General features: G+C 46.7%; 1 protein-coding gene across 2 annotated transcripts in view; it reads left to right on the top strand.

The window, feature by feature from the left end:
* Nucleotides 1-18,981, top strand: part of LOC124711586 (bromodomain-containing protein 4-like) — a 222,290-nt gene that overhangs the window by 109,859 nt on the left and 93,450 nt on the right. For both annotated transcript variants that reach the window (XM_047241734.1, XM_047241735.1), the window contains exons 3-4: nucleotides 6,411-6,661; nucleotides 16,627-18,186. In XM_047241734.1, coding sequence (XP_047097690.1) covers nucleotides 6,411-6,661; nucleotides 16,627-18,186 — 1,811 coding nt within the window. The remainder of the gene's footprint in view (nucleotides 1-6,410; nucleotides 6,662-16,626; nucleotides 18,187-18,981) is intronic.

Below are 18,981 nucleotides of genomic sequence, written 5' to 3'. Positions count from 1 at the left end.
GGCGACTGGTGAGGTTAGATTCTGAAATGCACCCGTAACACATATTACAATTACAGGGCTACCTAGATGAGTATCCCAAATTATCAGTTCCTAATCTCTCTACTGAGAACTGACTGAGCAATATACTCAAATGTGCCGAACTCATCTTCAAGCATACCGGACAAAAATATTAAGTCGTCAGCGTCCCTCTCCGCCAGGCGACCTCACGCTGTGTCATGTAACACCGCGTCTATCCTTCGTAATGCACCAAAATTCGGTGGGCGAGAGGGTACACAAATTTCTTCAAATGTGGTAAATACAGCTGAAGTCACTAATTCCTGATTAGATCCCGTAGAGCTACCAAACTTATGGAATGTTGACTGCTAAGTTTCGCCTGTCGTTCTGAATAACCCCACCGCTTCTGTAAGTTAAGGAGGACTTATCGAACGCGTTGAGTAGCGACAAGTTGCTTCGACTGTTCGTCAAAACAGAAACGTACGTATACAGGCCTGTGGACACCGCTGTTGTCTTGGAAGATGGGAATGTCTACAGCATATTCACGATGAGGATGCAAGAAAAAAACAGCACTCGGTAGCCCAGAATGTAGAAATAGTTCATGTGTACGGTAACATGAACGGTGGGCCTCGGTAACGGCACGGAAAACAGCCTCACAACACCACACAATCACCTCTGATCTGAACCACAGCTCAGGCAAAATCGCGACTCCGGGGACCAAACTAAACGCACGCAGTCAGTCAGCAACTGAACAGCGCAGCTCCTGTGTTGTTTCGACCACTGAAGACGGCCAGCTTTGTATTCTGCTGTGAGCATTGACCTTTTGCCTGAAACCCGACTCGTTATCCCCACTGAATGCAGTTTCTTTCGCAGTGGTCGTCAGGAAACCAGTTGAGGTGGACCTGACAGTCGCAACTCCTGTCGAGTTTTCAACTGGATGTTACTGACAAGGCGTGACTCTTATCCCCGGTCCCTGTCTGTCAGGATCTTCTTACGACCAGTGTTTTTACGCCCTGCACCATTACGTGCACACCTCCTACTGCGTTGACGCCACAGAACTGGCCGGCGCACACACGCAGCCACTTCACCGCCATGACTTACGCCAGCGATCGGGAGTAATCCCACCGCCTGGAACCACTTCTACACCACAGCGTTCCAAAACCATATTTGGGATCTCTTGGTAGCGTGGTTAACATTTTGTTCGGTTTGGTTACAGAATGCTTGTGTATAGTAATGCAGTCGAATCGGAATAGGAAAAAGTTCAAGGGACCAGAAATAATTCGACGCTTAAACAGCTTTCAAACTTAGAGATTCACAACCAGTTTCTGACACTCAGGAGTTTTCCTTAGTCCATATCTCATAGGACTCTCAGTCACGGATTTTTTTTTAAGGGAAGCAGATGAGGAATTATGCAATAACTTATAACGTAACCATCACTGAATGTTTGTCCCATGTTTTTCTGATAATACTGTATTATCACTAAAAAGTCTGAGGTTGTATTGTATTGAACTGGGGGACCTAGAAACGACGGAGAGGCTTCGTCCTCGCCGTAGCCCTCAGAACCCCACAACAGGCCACAGCAGTCCGCTCACCATACCGCCGCCCCACACCGAACCCAGGGTTATTGTGCAGTTCGGTCCCCAGTGGACCCCCCGGGAACGTCTCATTCCAGACGAGTGTAACCCTAATGCTTGCGTGGTAGAGTAATTATGGTGTACGCGTACGTGGAGACAGTGTTTGTGCAACAATCGCCAACATAGTGTAACTGAGGTGGAATAAGGGGAACCAGCCCGCATTCATCGAGGCAAATGGAAAACCGCCTTAAAAACCATCCACAGACTGGCCGGCACACCGGATCTCGACACTAGTCCGCCAGGCGCTCGGGAAGCAGTGCGTTAGACCGCATGGCTAACCGGGCGGGCTAAGGCTGAGGTTACTCTTAATATTCTCTGGCAGGTTATTAACATACAAAATCAACATGAATTGTTCAACATAATTCCCTGGAGCGTAACTGAAACTAATTTTATGTCTGTCCATAACTCTCCATTTCAAATAACATGTTTCGTTCTCCCTACATAGAAATGCTCAATTCAATAACAGTTCCCGTTTGGTACTGCCGTATGATGGCAGTTTCATTAATAAGTGTTGATGTGGTACTGGGTCAAACCCTTTTCTGAAATCAATAAATACTGAATGTATCTGACTGCCTCCATCCATGGCGTTCGGGTTGTCATGTGAGAAAAGCGTAAGTTGCGTTTCCCACGCCGTTGTTTTCGGAATCGATTCTGGGTGGCACGGAGGAGGTTATTTTGTTTGAGATAACTCTTTATTTTGAGCATACAATGTGTTCAAAGATTCTATAACAGATGCACTTCGCAGTGATGTTCAATGGCAGTTCTATGGATAACTTCTGTCACGCACCTTGTAGACGTTGTGATCTGATCTCCCTTCCAACTATTGGGCACAGATTCTTTTCCTCAAGGGATATATGGTTAAAAGAGAGAGTAAGTCAGGAGTGGATTCTTTATAAAATCTCACATGGACGCTATCGAGCCCTGGAGTTTTGTTGACTATAGCAGTTTCTCAACATCAATTACCGTGACCAGCTAAACCCATACTAAGCAAGCCACCTCAGAAGAATGTGGCGGACGTTATGCCTAGCATCACTAGCTTACCCTTTCCTTCGCTTCCCTAATCCATACAAAAATGTCGCGTGGGAAAAGAGGCTGTCTGTAAACTTCCGTATGAGTTCTAATCTCTCCGCGGAGGAGGAAGAGATTAGTATTTAACGTCCCGTCGACAACGAGGTCATGAGAGACGGAGCACAAGCTGAGATTGTGTCCAGGATGGGGAAGGAAAGCGGCCTTGCCCTTTCGAAGGAACCATCCCAGCATCTGCCTTAAGCTATTCAGGGAAATCAAATTTCTCCGATTTCCACGTTGTAATCATTTGGAAAAATATGCCTGAGAGGAAGCTAAATGTTGCCAGAATTTTCCTGCAACGCACTCTCTCGGAATTTCAGAAGTAATGGCGATGCACAACGCCTCTCTTACGGAGGTGCCACCGACTCCTGAAAATAACGTTTTAGGTCTCCTGGTCACCAACAGGCCCGAACTTTTCGAATTAGCTAGCTCAGAACAGGGAATGAGTGACCCCAAGACCGTTACAGCATCATCGATTACGGCTGTGATTGGGAATAAAAGAAAGGTAGGAAGATGCTGATGCTTAGAGAAACAGATTTCATATTACCTCGTGTAAATTTCATCTACAGCACTGACGGTGTTGCGCATTACCGGGACGCCTGAGCCTGGCGTGTGCAAGATGGGAAACACTCGTCGTCCCTCGACAGCTGTATCAGAAAGCCGTGTCAGAAAGCTGCTAAGAAAGCAAAAGGAGCTTCGTTGCATATTTAAACGTCGTCAAAGACTCACAGACAAATAAAAACCGAACGAAGCCAAAACTATTGTAAGGAGACACAGGCATGAGGCGCTCAAAGAATTCGAAAATAAAATATATCTACCAACGTAACAGAAACTCCTGAGAAGTTTTGGTCTTATATTAAATCGGTAAGCAGATCGAAGTGATCTGGCCATACTCTCTGTGACCATATTAGCAACGAAACGGAAGATGAGAGAGAGAAAACGGAAACACTAACTCCTTTTTTCGAAACAGTTTCACTGAGGAACGTAGCACTGAAGTTCCTCCTTTAAATCGTCGTACGAACTTCAAAATGACATAAGGAAATGCGTGACCATGGGCTAAAAAAGAAACTGAAATCGCTCAACAGATAGTTCGCTGGATCTGACGGGATGCCAATATGATTCTGCACCGACAATGTGGAAGAACTTGTCGTCCTTCTAGCAGCCGTGTGCCACTGTGTATCAGCCGTGTGTCACTGGAGGAGCTAAGCGTTCTTGATGATGGGGGTAAAGCACAAATCATTCCACAACCGCACGAAACTATACGCCTATACTTCTGACGTCAGTCTGTTGCAGAATTTCGGAACATGTTTTATGCTCGCGTACTATGAAATTTTTGGAGGCCGAAAATCTCCTTTGTAGGAAAAGACATCGGTTCCGAAAGCAACGATCGTGTGAAACTCAGCTCGCTCTGTTCTCCACGAGAAAGAGGAAGCAACAGATACAGGCGCCTAGGTTGGTTCAAATGGCTCTGAGCACTATGGGACTCAACTGCTGAGGTCATTAGTCCCCTAGAACTTAGAACTAGTTAAACCTAACTAACCTAAGGACATCACAAACATCCATGCCCGAGGCAGGATTCGAACCTGCGACCGTAGCGGTCTTGCGGTTCCAGACTGCAGCGCCTTTAACCGCACGGCCACTTCGGCCGGCCAGGCGCCTAGGTAGATACTTGACTTCCTGAAGGCATTCGATACAGTTCCGCACTGCCGTATATAAACGACCTACTGGATAACGTAGGAAATTCCGTGAGGTATTTCACGAATGAGTCTGCTGCATAAAGGGACGTCGCAACGCTAGAAAATTGAAGCGAAATGTACAAACACCAGCGGAGGATTGACACTTGGTACAGCGATTGACAATTTATCCTCTGCATAAACCATGTAACGGACTGCTCATAAAATAGGCACGAATATCCGTATCGTATGATTACAGAAAATCATTGGAAGCAGTCAGATCCACTAAATGTTTGGAAGTATGTTTGCGGAGAGATTTAAAGTGTAACAACAAGGAATAGCGTGCCAAATTCTGTCAATTTGGCGCTTGGATCGTCAAAATCTCGAGTGGGTTGGAAGGCTCTCACTATAACTCTCTACACCTCAATTGGGGGGAGATCCGACGACCTTGCTGGTCAAGGTAGGGTTTGGCAAGCACGAAGACAAGCAGTAGAAACTCTCGCCGTGCGCGGACGGCCATTATCAGACTGAACTGTAAGTCCAAATTGGCTTGCGACTAAGGGCAACAAGCGGACCGTTCAATATCGTCGACGTACCTCTCTGATGAAAGGGTGCTGCAGATGACAACAAAAGGGGTCCTGCTATGAATGAAATGGCACCCCATATCATCCCTCCGGTTGTCAGTGCACATGGAAGGCAACATTCAGCGTCAGTATCCTATCACAATCTGTGGTTTCTCCAGACACGTCTTAACTGGTCGTCGGGAATCAGTTCGAACAGGCATTCATCAGTGAAAACAATTATTCTCTAGTCAATCAGATTCCAGGCCGAAGACGTGTCTGAAGGCCCCCCCGGAAAGCGGTGGATTACCGACCTGACTGTTTGTCACCCACTACACGGCCCGACAACCAGGAGTGCTGGTCAGCGTTGCCATCTCTTTTCGCAGCAGGACCCCTTTGGTTGTAATTCGCGGCACCCTTGCAGGACAGCATCGACGATATTCTAAGCCCCGTTTTGCTGCTCTTTATGGCAAGCCATCCTGGGCTTACATTTCAGCAACAAAATGTCCGCAGCACACGGCAAGGGTTGCTACTGCTTGTCTTCGAGCTTGCCAAACCATACCCTCGAGAGCAATGTTACCGGATATCTCCCAAACAGAGAACGTTTCATTCATTATGAGCAGGCCCCTCCAAGAAGTTCGGGATTTCGACTATCTAACACACCAGTTGGATAGAATCTGGCACGATATCCCTCAGGAGGACATCCAATAACTCTGTAAAACAGTGCTAAGCCGAATAAGTGCTTGCATAAGGGCCAAAGTTGGACCAACGTGTTATCAACTTGCTCAATTTGTGAACCTGTTTCTTCTGAATATATAAGTCACTTTTTCCAAAACTGTAATCATTTGTCTGTACATATACATCACGTCTACTGATTTCCGTACCATTCGGATAATTCCGTTGTAGTGTGTCTTTTTTGTCTTTAAACGTATTACATTTCCTTATTATCCTTCCAACGAATCTGAGCCTGACGCCCTCTACCTTTCCCACAACTAAATTTACATCGTTCACTTTAAATTGCTGCGGATGGATACCCCTGGTTATTATATGGTCGGTAGTGCTTCCAATGACTTGTCCCCAGTAGTGTAATTGAAAGTACCTGTACGTCTCCACCTGTTTATGTAAATACATTACATTAAGGGACAATTGCCACTCCCTGCATCGATCATCATTCGCCTGCGGGTCTTCCTGCATTTCACTACAGTTTTCTGGAGTTGCAAAGTTCCTGCACACAATACCATCATCCACATGTAGGCTCACGGAGCTCTAGACTTAATCCACTGCATCATTTATATGTAGCCACAAGGGGTAACCGTGTCGTCTGAGGCGCCTTTTCACGGTCCGTGCGGTTCCCCGCGTCGGAGGTTCGATTCCTCGCTCGGGCATGGGTGTGTGTGTGTGTGTGTGTGTGTGTGTGTGTGTGTGTGTGTGTGTGTTGCCCTCAAATTGTCTAAATATGTTGGTTTTCTTTTCGATTGCAGGCCGCCGATCTACATCGCGCCGATGCCCATCCTGCACCAGCCGCCGCAGCAGCGGCAGGGAGTCGGCAGCGGGGGCGGCGACGGCGGCGCCCCGCCGCCGGCCGGCCAGCAGCCGCAGACGCCGGGCGCCAGGGCGTCGTTCCGGCCGCCGTGGGTCAAGGAGGCGGCGGCCAGCAACTCCGTGCAGGCCGCGCCCTGGACGCTGGCCGCGCGCAGGGACAGCCTCACCAGGCCCAAGCCGCCCGTCGCAGGCAAGCGCGCGCCAGCCCTCTGCTTATCAGTCTTCTGCTCGACTACTCGTGCAACCTAACGCGAACCGCGATAGACTGTGAGGCAGGGAGGTGGTCGAGACACGGGCGAGATCCGTGCGGCGGTTTAGCGGATATTTTCCGACCTCAGTCTTACCCTACAAATGTTACAAATATTGTTTTTCCTCTACGGTAAACGAAACAGTAAAGTAGAATATTAGTTTTGTTATTTGGGCAGCTAAATAAATGACAACAGCCGGAGTAGAGACAATACAAAGTGGCGAATGGTAATATCAGGAAAGAAGTTCCTGAAAGAGAGAAATATTTTACCATCTGTTATAAATTTTAGTGTTTGAAAATCTTTTATGAAAGTATTTGGAGTTTAGTTAATACGGAAAATTACCTGGGCTAGTCTGAGCTCACTCTTTTTAACACATCCTGGGACCCACTGACGACGGCGACACGCAAACATCATATCTCTATAGTTATCGGTATAAAGATGAAGATCGATCTGATATCGAAATGCCAAGTTTTGACCGCGGAGGGCGCCAGGCGCAGCGTACGGAGTTGTGAACGCGCACGCTAAACAGTACATGCGCAGCGCATGCGCTATGCAGCACCCTTTGGCTTTAAATAGCAGAGCTAAGCGCGTATTCGCCAGTACTTCTACAGCTGTACTCACCTGAAGATGGCCAAAAGACTTTGTGCCGAAATATCGTGGCAAGATTTTACTCACCTACGGCAGTTCTCCCGTGTTTTTATGGAACAATCAGTACGCCGGGAAAGTTTCAAACATCACATCATATCTCTAGATTTCCGGAAAGCGTTTGACACAGTCTGACGCCGCACTGTCGACGAGGGTTTGAGCTTACGGATGTAGTGCGTTGTTCTGGACGGCGGATGTTCATCGGAGACGAAGGTATCGTGAGGAATTCGCCAGGGGAGTCTGAGAGGGCCGCTCTTGTTCAGTATGTACACAAATAATCTGTTGTATAGGATGAGCAGCAATCTGCGGCTGTTTGGTGACGACGCTGTATCGTACGGGAAAACTAGATAAATCGTGGCTAGTATGGAAGCATCCTGGGGCAACATGGAATAATTAGTTTGATAAGGGAGGCAAGTGGGAGGTTGGGCGGGCGCTCAAGGCACGACTACAGTAAGCAGATCAGGATACATTAGCGTCGAGATCTGTTCTTCTTTCCCTGTTTTCCTACAGTCCATGATCCACTTCCACACAGTGTTGCGGTGTGCTCCAAACGTACATTGCCAGAAATTTCTTTCTCAAAACAAGGCCTACGTTGATACTAGCAGACTTCTTTTGGCGAGGACAGCTCTCTCTGCCCATACTAGTGTACTTCCAGTATCAGCCTTGTTTCGTCCGTCGCACTTTAATTTGCCTCCAATGTTGCTAAGTTCCTTCGCCTCGCCTATAAGTGATTCCCAACTCAGATGTTAAGTTTATCGCTGATCTCATTTTTGCTGCTGCTTAATATTCCCTCATTCTTTGATTTATTCTAAATCCAGACTTAGTCACTGCTAGTAATATGCACTACCATCCTCACACCTAAGCACATGAAGCGTCACTCCATCTCTTAACGACTGACAAAAGTTCCAACCTTTGGCATTTACGAAGTTACCGAAACAAGTTTGCATTAGGATATACGGGTTTGAATTTTTTTATGGCAAATGTTCGTCAATTTTGTCTGTAGAAATAATGGAGAACTGGGGATTTTTTTTAAAGGAAACTGTGCACATATTAATAGTGCCAGAGAGGTCTCAAACTTGGTATTGATTTGAATGTTGACACAGTCTACACACAAAAGAACATCAATTCCAGTTTCATCCGCACTACCTTTCGAACACTGCACAACAGGGAAGGAACTGCACTGAGGACATTGGCTTTTACTACATGCAATTACCTTCATAGTTTCTGACATCCAAATAAGCGACTACAGAAAAGGCTCATTAGTTCTCTGCCACATGAGTTTCATCTCCTTTGTTTATAATGCATAATCAATAGCTATTTTACATGGTTCCTGATTCACGTTTTCTGCCGCGAGGGAACTGTATGTTGTTGTCCTACGTACTCCAATATGTCCTGCTGGGGACATTTGAGTGCATGTTTCAAAATTTCCGCCTCACATTTTACTAGCACAGTTGTAAACGAAAAAAAAACATACTAGGATGTTTTACTTAAAGTATTTATTAAATTCCGTCTGTGTATGCAGCACTACACATTTCTTGATGTGGTATACACTGAAGTGCCAAAGAAAATGGTACACCGAGCACGCGGAAGTGCCGCAACACGACGTGGCATGGACTCGACTAATGTCTGAAGTACTGTACGAGGGGGTGGAGATCTATTCTGAACAGCACTTTGTAAGGCATCCCAGATATGCTCAATAATGTTCATGTCTGGGGAGTTGGTTGGTTGGTTGCCAGTGGAAGTGTTTAAACTCAAAAGAGTGTTCCTGGCGCCACAGTGTAGCAATTCTGGACCTGTGGTGTGTCACATTGTCCTATATCTACGTGATTACTCTGCTATTCACAATAAAGTGCCTGGCAGAGGGTTCAATGAACCACCTTCAAGCTGTCTCTCTACCGTTCCACTCACGAACGGCGCGCGGGAAAAACGAGCACTTAAATTTTTCAGTGCGAGCCCTGATTTCTCTTATTTTATCGTGATGATCATTTCTCCCTATGTAGGTGGGTGCCAACAGAATGTTTTCGCAGTCGGAGGAGGAAACTGGTGATTGAAATTTCACGAGAAGATCCAGCCGCAACGAAAAACGCCTTTGTTTTAATGATTGCTACTGCAATTGACGTATGGTGTCTGTGGCACTATCTCCCGTATGTCGCAATAATACAAAACGAGCTGCCCTTCTTTGAACTTTTTCTATGTCATCCGTCAGTCCCACCTGATGCGGATCCCACAAAGCACAGCAATACTCCAGAATAAGGCAGACAAGCGTGGTGTAAGCAGTCTCTTTAGTGGACCTGTTGCTCCTTCTGAGTGTTCTGCCAATGAATCTCAGTCTTTGGTTTGCTCTACGCACAACACTATGTGATTGTTCCAATTCAGGTTACTTCTATTTGTAATCCCTAAACACTATCTACGTGATCGTTCCAATTTATGTTATTTGTAAGTGCAATCCCTAAGTATTTAGTTGAATTTACAGTCTTCAGGTTTATGTGACTTATCAAGTAATCGAAATTTAGCGGATTTCTTTTAGTACTCATGTGAATAACTTCACACTTTTCTTTATTCACGGTCAATTGCCACTTTTCACAACACACAGATATTTTATCTAAATCATTTTACAATTCGTTTTGGTCATCTGATGACTTTAAAAGACGGTAAATGACAGCATCATCTCCAACAATCTAATACGGCTACTCAGATTGTCTCCTACGTCGTTCTTACAGATCAGGAACAATAGAGGGCCTGTAACACTTTCTTGGGGAACGGCGGATATTACTTCTGTTTTACTCGATGACTTTCGTCTATTACTATGAACTGTGACCTTTCCGACAGGAAATCACGAATCCAGTCGCACAACTGAGGCGATATTCCATAGGCACACAGTTTGGTTAGGAGACGCTTGTGAGTAACGGTGTCGAAAGCCTTCCGGAAATCTAAAAATATGGAGTCAATTTGACATCCCCTGTCGATAGCACGTATTACTTCATGAGTATAAAGAGCCAGTTGTGTTTCACAAGAACGATATTTTCTGAATCCGTGCTGTGTCAATAAATCGTTTTCTTCGAGGTAATTCATAGTGTTCGAATTTATAATTTTCGAATACAGTATGCGTTCCAAAAACCTAGTGCAAATCGACGTTAGTGATATGGGCCTGCTGGAATTGCCCAAGTCCGTCGGAATGCACAATGGAAATGAAGAGATGCAGGTGATCAGACAGGATGCTTACGTACGTGTCAGCTGTCGGAGTTGTATCTAGACGTATCAGGGGTCCCATATCATCACAGAGCCTCCACCAGCTTGAACAGTTCCCTGCTGACACGCAGGGCCCAAACATTCATAAGGCTGTCTCCACACCCGTACACGTCCACCGCTCGATAAAATTTGAAACGAGACTCGTCCGACCAGGTAATATGCTTCCAGTCATCAACAGTCCAATGTCGGTGTTGACGGACCCAGGCTAGACGTAAAGCTCTGTGTCGTGCAGTCATCAGGCGTAAACGAGTGGGCCTTCTGTTCCGGAAGCCCATATAGATGATGTTTCGTTGAATGGTTCGCACGCTGACACTTGCTGATGGTCTAGCACTGAAATAAGAGTATCCAGCAATTTGCGGAAGGGCTGCACTTGTGTCATATTGAACGATTTTCTTTGGTCGTCGTTGCTCCCGTTCTTGCAGGATCTTTTTCCGGCAGCAGCGATGTCGGGGATTTGATGTTTTAGCAGAATCCTGATATTCACGGTTGTTGTTGTTGTGGTCTTCAGTCCTGAGACTGGTTTGATGCAGCTCTCCATGCTACCCTATCCTGTGCAAGCTTCTTCATCTCCCAGTACCTACTGCAACCTACATCTTTCTGAATCTGCTTAGTGTATTCATCTCTTGGTCTCCCCCTACGATTTTTACCCTCCACGCTGCCCTCCAATACTAAATTGGTGATCCCTTGATGCCTCAGAACATGACCTACCAACCGATCCCTTCTTCTGGTCAAGTTGTGCCACAAACTCCTCTTCTCCCCAATCCTATTCAGTAGCTCCTCATTAGTTATGTGATCTACCCATCTAATCTTCAGCATTCTTCTGTAGCACCACATTTCGAAAGCTTCTATTCTCTTCTTGTCCAAACTATTTACCGTCCATGTTTCACTTCCATACATGGCTACACTCCATACAAATACTTTCAGAAATGACTTCCTGACACTTAAATCTATACTCGATGTTAACAAATTTCTCTTCTTCAGAAACGCTTTCCTTGCCATTGCCAGTCTACATTTTATATCCTCTCTACTTCGACCATCATCAGTTATTTTGCTCCCCAAATAGCAAAACTCCTTTACTACTTTAAGTGTCTCATTTCCTAACCTAATACCCTCAACATCACCCGACTTAATTCGACTACATTCCATTATCCTCGTATTGCTTTTGTTGATGTTCATCTTATATCCTCCCTTCAAGATACCATCCATTCCGTTCAACTGCTCTTCCAAGTCCTTTGCTGTCTCTGACAGAATTACAATGTCATCGGCGAACCTCAAAGTTTTTATTTCTTCTCCATGAATTTTAATACCTACTCCGAATTTTTCTTTTGTTTCCTTTACTGCTTGCTCAATATATAGATTGAATAACATCGGGGAGAGGCTACAACCCTGTCTTACTCCCTTCCCAACCACTGCTTCCTTTCATGTCCCTCGACTCTCATAACTGCCATCTGGTTTCTGTGCAAATTGTAAATAGCCTTTCGCTCCCTGTATTTTATCCCTGCCACCTTTAGAATTTGAAAGAGAGTATTCCAGTCAACATTGTCAAAAGCTTTCTCTAAGTCTACAAATGCTAGAAACGTAGGTTTGCCTTTCCTTAATCTTTCTTCTAAGATAAGTCGTAAGGTCAGTATTGCCTCACGTGTTCCAGTATTTCTACGGAATCCAAACTGATCTTCCCCGAGGTCGGCTTCTACTAGTTTTTCCATTCGTCTGTAAAGAATTCGTGTTAGTATTTTGCAGCTGTGGCTTATTAAACTGATTGTTCGGTAATTCTCACATCTCTCAACACCTGCTTTCTTTGGGATTGGAATTATTATATTCTTCTTGAAGTCTGAGGGTATTCCGCCTGTTTCATACATTTTGCTCACCAGATGGTAGAGTTTTGTCAGGACTGGCTCTCCCAAGGCCGTCAGTAGTTCCAATGGAATGTTGTCTACTCCCGGGGCCTTGTTTCGACTCAGGTCTTTCAGTGCTATGTAAAACTCTTCACGCAGTATCGTATCTCCCATTTCATCTTCATCTACATCCTCTTCCATTTCCATAATATTGTCCTCAAGTACATCGCCCTTGTATAGACCCTCTATATACTCCTTCCACCTTTCTGCTTTCCCTTCTTTGCTTAGAACTGGGTTTCCATCTGAGCTCTTGATGTTCATACAAGTGGTTCTCTTATCTCCAAAGGTTTCTTTAATTTTCCTATAGGCAGTATCTATCTTACCCCTAGTGAGATAAGCCTCTACATCCTTACATTTGTCCTCTAGCCATCCCTGCTTAGCCATTTTGCATTTCCTGTCGATCTCATTTTTGAGACGTTTGTATTCCTTTTTGCCTGCTTCATTTACTGCATTTTTATATTTTCTCCTTTCATCAATTAAATTCAATATTTATTCTGTTACCCAAGGATTTCTACTAGCCCTTGTCTTTTTACCTACTTGATCCTCTTCTGCCTTCACTACTTCATCCCTCAAAGCTACCCATTCTTCTTCTACTGTATTTCTTTCCCCCATTCCTGTCAATTGTTCCCTTATGCTCTCCCTGAAACTCTGTACAACCTCTGGTTCTTTCAGTTTATCCAGGTCCCATCTCCTTAAAATCCCACCTTTTTGCAGTTTCTTCAGTTTTAATCTACAGGTGATAACCAATAGATTGTGGTCAGAGTCCGCATCCCCCACTCGTGAAATGGTCGTACTGGAAAACCCCACTTCTTCGGTACCTCGGAGATGCTGTATCCTATCGATCGTGCGCCGACTATAACACCACGTTCAAACTTACGTAAATCTTGATAAGCTGCCATTGTAGCAGCAGCAATGGATCTAACAACTGCGCCAGACACTACATAGGCGTTGCCGACCGCAGCGCCGTGTTTGGCCTGTTTGCGTATTTCTGTATTTGAACACGCATGCCTATACCGGTTTCTTTGGCGCTTCAGCGTATTATGGCCACACAAATGAAGAACACAATCGTGTCGTCTTCATAACAATATTACAACAGAGTCACATACCCGGAAAAGATTTACTGGTAGCCGCGAAAGCTTACGCTCGCAAAATTTTTCTCAAGATATCACTGCAAATTTTAAAGTTTTATGGCAGTCCTTCAAATTTCGAGAGTCCTGGAAAGAGGTTAAAAAAAAGAGTAAATAGTTTCAATCTGAGATACAAATTAGCTTCAGTAGCTTAGCAGACACAAAAGTGAGTCGTATTAACCATACACGGAAGCGCTAGGCTTTTGTGTGCTATCGCTTGCTTCAATATGCTGTAGCCAGCAGTTTAAACGCTATGTGAGTCTTCCTCTATATGTGTTCTTACTTTATAATTTTATTTTCTTTCACGTACAACACCTGTTTCTCTTTCAGCATGAAAGATACTGTTCTATGGCTTATTTTCTCAGTGTCACTTAGCTCTGCTGTCATAATAACTGTGCCAGCACAAGTGTGTGATTTCTATTGTCTCTAATTCGCTACACGCAAAGTGTTAGTCCTATAGAAGAAATGCACAGGATGGTTTTAGAGGAAATTTAATGTGGTGAAACTTCATACTGGGATACGTTGTCGCTTGAGGCACATATTCAAGAAAAACTCGTTTGAAGGTCACTTTTGTATGTTTTTCTTGAATAATTCGAAAACAACGGCCTCTAGCGAAAACGTATTCGATTATAAAACTTAACTACATTAAATATCCTACGAAAAGGTCCTATTCATTTTTTGTACAGGACATATAGTTTGCATGTATCGAGGGAGAGGATATGAAAGTCTTGCGCGTGGTATTCGAAGATGTTGCGGGTTGCGAAAACCCACAGGTGGGGGCAGCTGAATCACCCTGTACACTGAGATGGTTCAAATGGCTCTGAGCACTATGGGACTTAACTTCTGAGGTCATCAGTCCCATAGAGCTTAGAACTACTTAAACCTAACTAACCTACGGACATCACACACATCCATGCCCGAGGCAGGATTCGAACCTGCGACCGTAGCGGTCGCGCGGTTCCAAACTGTAGCGCCTAGAACCGCTCGGCCACTCCGGCCGGCCTGTGCACTGAGATGCCAAAACATTATGACTACCAGCTTAATAGAAAATTTGTGCAAAAACGGAACGCTGTACAGGGGGGATTTTGAATGGCATGGAGTCGACAAGTTCTTGGTTGTTTTGTGGAGGTATGTGGCACCAGATATTTACGCAAAGGCCACGCAACTCCCGTAAATTACAGACCGGTGGTTTGCGCGCTGTGAGCTGGCGCCTGATAGCGTACCGGATGTGTTTCGTCGAGTTTTGTCCTCAAGATATCAATGTGAATTGACAGACTTACACCACAGACCTCTAGCACGATTCTGGATTTATAACACAGTCACTTATCCAGCCGGACATTTCATCGCCGACGGGGTACACATCAGATCAAGCATGAAGGGGTGTGTGTGGTTCTCAATCATGTTCACGTAGTCAAAAGCTGTCACGGCGGGAGCACAGGTGAATGTCCTCCGTAGCACAATGGTGTCCGCACCGGCCTGTATGTTTCGAGCAGTCATTCGCTCGCATGACGGCGTATCCAGACACGGCCACCGGCCTCCTTTAACAAGAAACGTGACTCATTCGAATAGGCGACACCTCACGACTTAGATATCTAAGGTTCAACCTCGATGATTCCGCGTCGACTGCAATCTTACCTGATAATGCCGTAGGGTCAGCATGGGAACTCGTATGCTGCAGACGTGCGCTGAACGGTGTCTTCCGAAACACTTGTACTCTGTTGTCAGATCTACCACAAATCGCCGCCTATCGCACTTCACAGAACCAAGAAGCCTACAACCTCCCCATTCCGAGGTGAGGCGTGTACGCAGATTGTCTTGTCACCAACTCGTGCCTTCTTTACTCTTCCAACCACTTTCCACTGGTACTCACGAAAGCAGCATATGTACAGTCTATTAGCTTCGTTGCGTCAGGTATGCTCGTTTCCAAGGCGCGGATCATTAAAATCTGCCCCCTTATGTCTGTCGATTTCCCCATTTGCGGTCCATATAGTCGACAGACTTCTTTCCCATTCGTCTCAGCTCGGCTTACGTACTTTTTTTATACCATCATGTGCCCGCAACGTCACCAAACGGTCATAATGTTTTGGTTCATGAGTATAGGCGTGTCACCAATGGAGGCAGTATACCTTTCCTAGCCAGCCACATAAATGAGAATCTAGATTCTAATGTACATTATGAACCACATGTCAAAAAATAAATGTTATTGTCGGCAGTAAAAACAAGAAAGTACCAGGTTCTGAGCAGGGAGAATTAATGTGTCGAAAAGTAAATGTTAATTTCATTAAGAATTCTTATTATAACTCACCACGAACGTACCAAAATGATTATCGCTAGTATTATTGCTCCTTTCGGAAGAAACAATTATTTGTACTGATGCAAGTATTTGGTGGAATTTCAGAAAAAATACAGTCAACTACGTGACTCCAAGCTAGTAAGGGTCGGCCTGTAGTTTGTCGCCTTATACGGTTTTATTAACGCTGTTGTTCTAATACAGTATTCAACGGTTCGTGAAACCTTGAGCGTGGATTCCTCGAAAAAGCCATATAAGCGCATCGTACTAGAGCAGAATTTGTTACAGCCAAGTGTGGACTATAGCCCTGCGAAAGAATGAATAAAATCGGCGATCGGTTAGGTGAACGCTGCCCTTGTTAGCCAGCGAGCCACACGTACACAGAAACGTGGTTGGTTTTATGCTAATTAGCCGCGGCATATCCGCCCACAACGCCCCGCGCCCTACAGGACGAGAGGCGACACCCCCTATCTGGATGGGCAGCACGGGGCGTCGCGGCGCGCTCTGCCAGAGGCAAACAACAACACAGTTAGGTGGTACAGGGGCGGGGGGCGGGGGGCGGTGCTGGCGGCCGGCCAGTTAGCCAGGCGAGCCGAACTGCGGCGAGCCGAGGCGAGCCGCGGCGACGCCGCGCGCGGCAGCTAGCAGCTGGCGCTCCAGTCACGGCCCGCGCGCTATGCGCCTTCCCTTCCTGTTCGCAGACGGTCCGCAGCCGCCGCCCGTCACCCACAACACCGCCAACGCCGCCGCACCTGCCACTGCCAAGCAGCCGCCACCGCAGCAGCAGCAGCAGCCGCCCAAGGAGAGGACGGTGCCCATCGTGAGGGAGGAGCCGAGGCCCAAGGAGAAAGTCGTCCCTATAACGAGGGAGGAGCCCCGGCCCAGGGACAGGACTTCACTTCCGGCGTCCAACAGGGAGGAACCGAGGCCGACGCCACAGCCGCAACACACCTCGCCGCGGCAGCCTCAACCGCAGCCGCAAATACTGCAAGCCCAGAACAGAACTACCCAGCCGCCGCAGCAGCAGCAGCAGCAACAACAGCAGCAACCAGTCCAGAATAAGATACAGCAGCAACAACCACCCCAGAACAAGGCCCAGCAGCATCAGCCGGCACAACCAGTCCAGAACAAGGCACAACAACAGCAGCATCAACCACCACAACCTGCCCAGAACAAGGCTCAACAACATCAACCACCACAACCTGCCCAGAACAAGGCTCAACAACATCAACCACCGCAGACAGCCCAGAACAGGGCTCAACAACATCAACCACCGCAGCCAGCCCAGAACAGGGCTCAACAACATCAACCACCACAGCCAGTCCAGAACAAGGCCCAGCAGAATCAACCGCCACAGCCAGCCCAGAACAAGGTGCAGCAACAGCAACCACAATCGCAACCGCAACCAGTTCCGAACAAGGTGCAGCAGCAGCCGCTGCAGAACAAGACGCAGCAACAGACTCCACCGACTGGACAGCCGCAGCAGCAACAGCAGCCACAGCAAAGCCCTGTGCGCAAGCAGAGCAAGATAACCATCATTCCATCGCAGCCGCGAGAGAACGGTCTGTCGCCTACTCGGCCGGCAAGCACCGTGGCGACGACAACGACGACGGCGACGCCCCAACCGCCGGGCCCGCCGAGAAAGACGTCGACGCCCGAGCAGGCCTCCGCTCCGCCGGGGCCTCCCACCAGGAAGGTCTCGACGCCGGAGCAGAGGCTGCGGCAGGACGTGATCAACGCGGCGGCGTCCACCAAGGAGCAGCTGCGCCTCGCCAAGGAGCAGCTGGAGCACGTGCCGCGCCTCAGCAGGCTCCAGCGGCAGGACTCCATTGGCCAGGAGCCACGGGTGCGCCCCATACAGCTCGAATCGCGACAGCGCTCTGCCCCTCCGAGGGAGGAGAACGGGCCTTCTAGCGTCGCCACGGCGCGAGACGACCTCAGGCCGGTAGCGAAGGAGGAGCCCAAGCCGAGAGAACGGACTTCACTTCCCATTAACAACAGAGAGGAGCCCAAACCCAGGGAGAGGACGGTACAGGTGCAAAAGGAAGAGCCTCCGGCGCCCAAGCCGCGCGAGAAGCTTACCCTCGAAATAAATAGAGAACCCCCGCCGAAACCCAAAGTACCGTGGGAACAGCCCAATCTCAGGAAAGTGGAGACGAAGATGGACTCACCGACAAAGAAGGCTCCACCGACGCCTCCAATTATGGTGCAACTGAAACCGCCGGCACCACCACCGCCCATGCCACCACCACCCATGCCAAGTAAGTACCTAACACCTATCTCGTATTTCTATGGTTTTAACAGTTGCAACATTTACTCCAGATTACCCAATATAACAAAACCAACAAACTAAAATTTATTTCCAGCAACAGACGTTCTTTTGTGCTAAACATTTACAGCACGTGTGTTTAAAAAGGGCGGTGACTTCGCTTCAATAAAAGATTTCTAGGCTGAAATTTCATTTCTCCCGGAATCAGTTTTTGTTGTATGTGAAAGCAAGTTTTTCTTTTCTAGTTTTCAAGGCCGCAAATTTTTGGGTTGCCCCATCACCAATTAAATTTTTATTCCAAGTTCAGCTACGACTGAAAACAAACTATGTACGAAATTTATGATTTTTGTTGTTCGAGAAATAATATTCAGTCGTATTACTTTGTAACACAGCTACTGCAACATAATATAAAATGGTTCAAATGGCTCCAAGCACTATCAGAATTAACATCTGAGGTCATCAGTCCCCTAGAACTTAGAACTACTTAAACCTAACTAACCTAAGGACATCACACACATTCATGCCCGAGGAAGGATTCGAACCTGCGACCGTAGCAGCAGCGCGGTTCCGGACTGAGGTGCCTAGAACCGCTCGGCCACAGCGGCCGGCCAACATAATATCAATATACGTTGATAGCAAAGACGCGTTATCATGATTCAAATCTGACGGTTTTGACACTAGGATCATTTCTGATCTGGCGTATGACACTGGAAGAATGTCGGCGAATAACTACTTGTACCGAAATTAGTAAAATGATTCCTGGACATTCAACGCTGCTCTATAAAAA

Source organism: Schistocerca piceifrons, chromosome 8, assembly GCF_021461385.2.
Source record: "Schistocerca piceifrons isolate TAMUIC-IGC-003096 chromosome 8, iqSchPice1.1, whole genome shotgun sequence".
NCBI lineage: Eukaryota > Metazoa > Arthropoda > Insecta > Orthoptera > Acrididae > Schistocerca > Schistocerca piceifrons.
The sequence above is the reverse complement of the archived record's forward strand: the minus strand, read 5'-3'. Positions and strand labels throughout refer to the sequence as shown.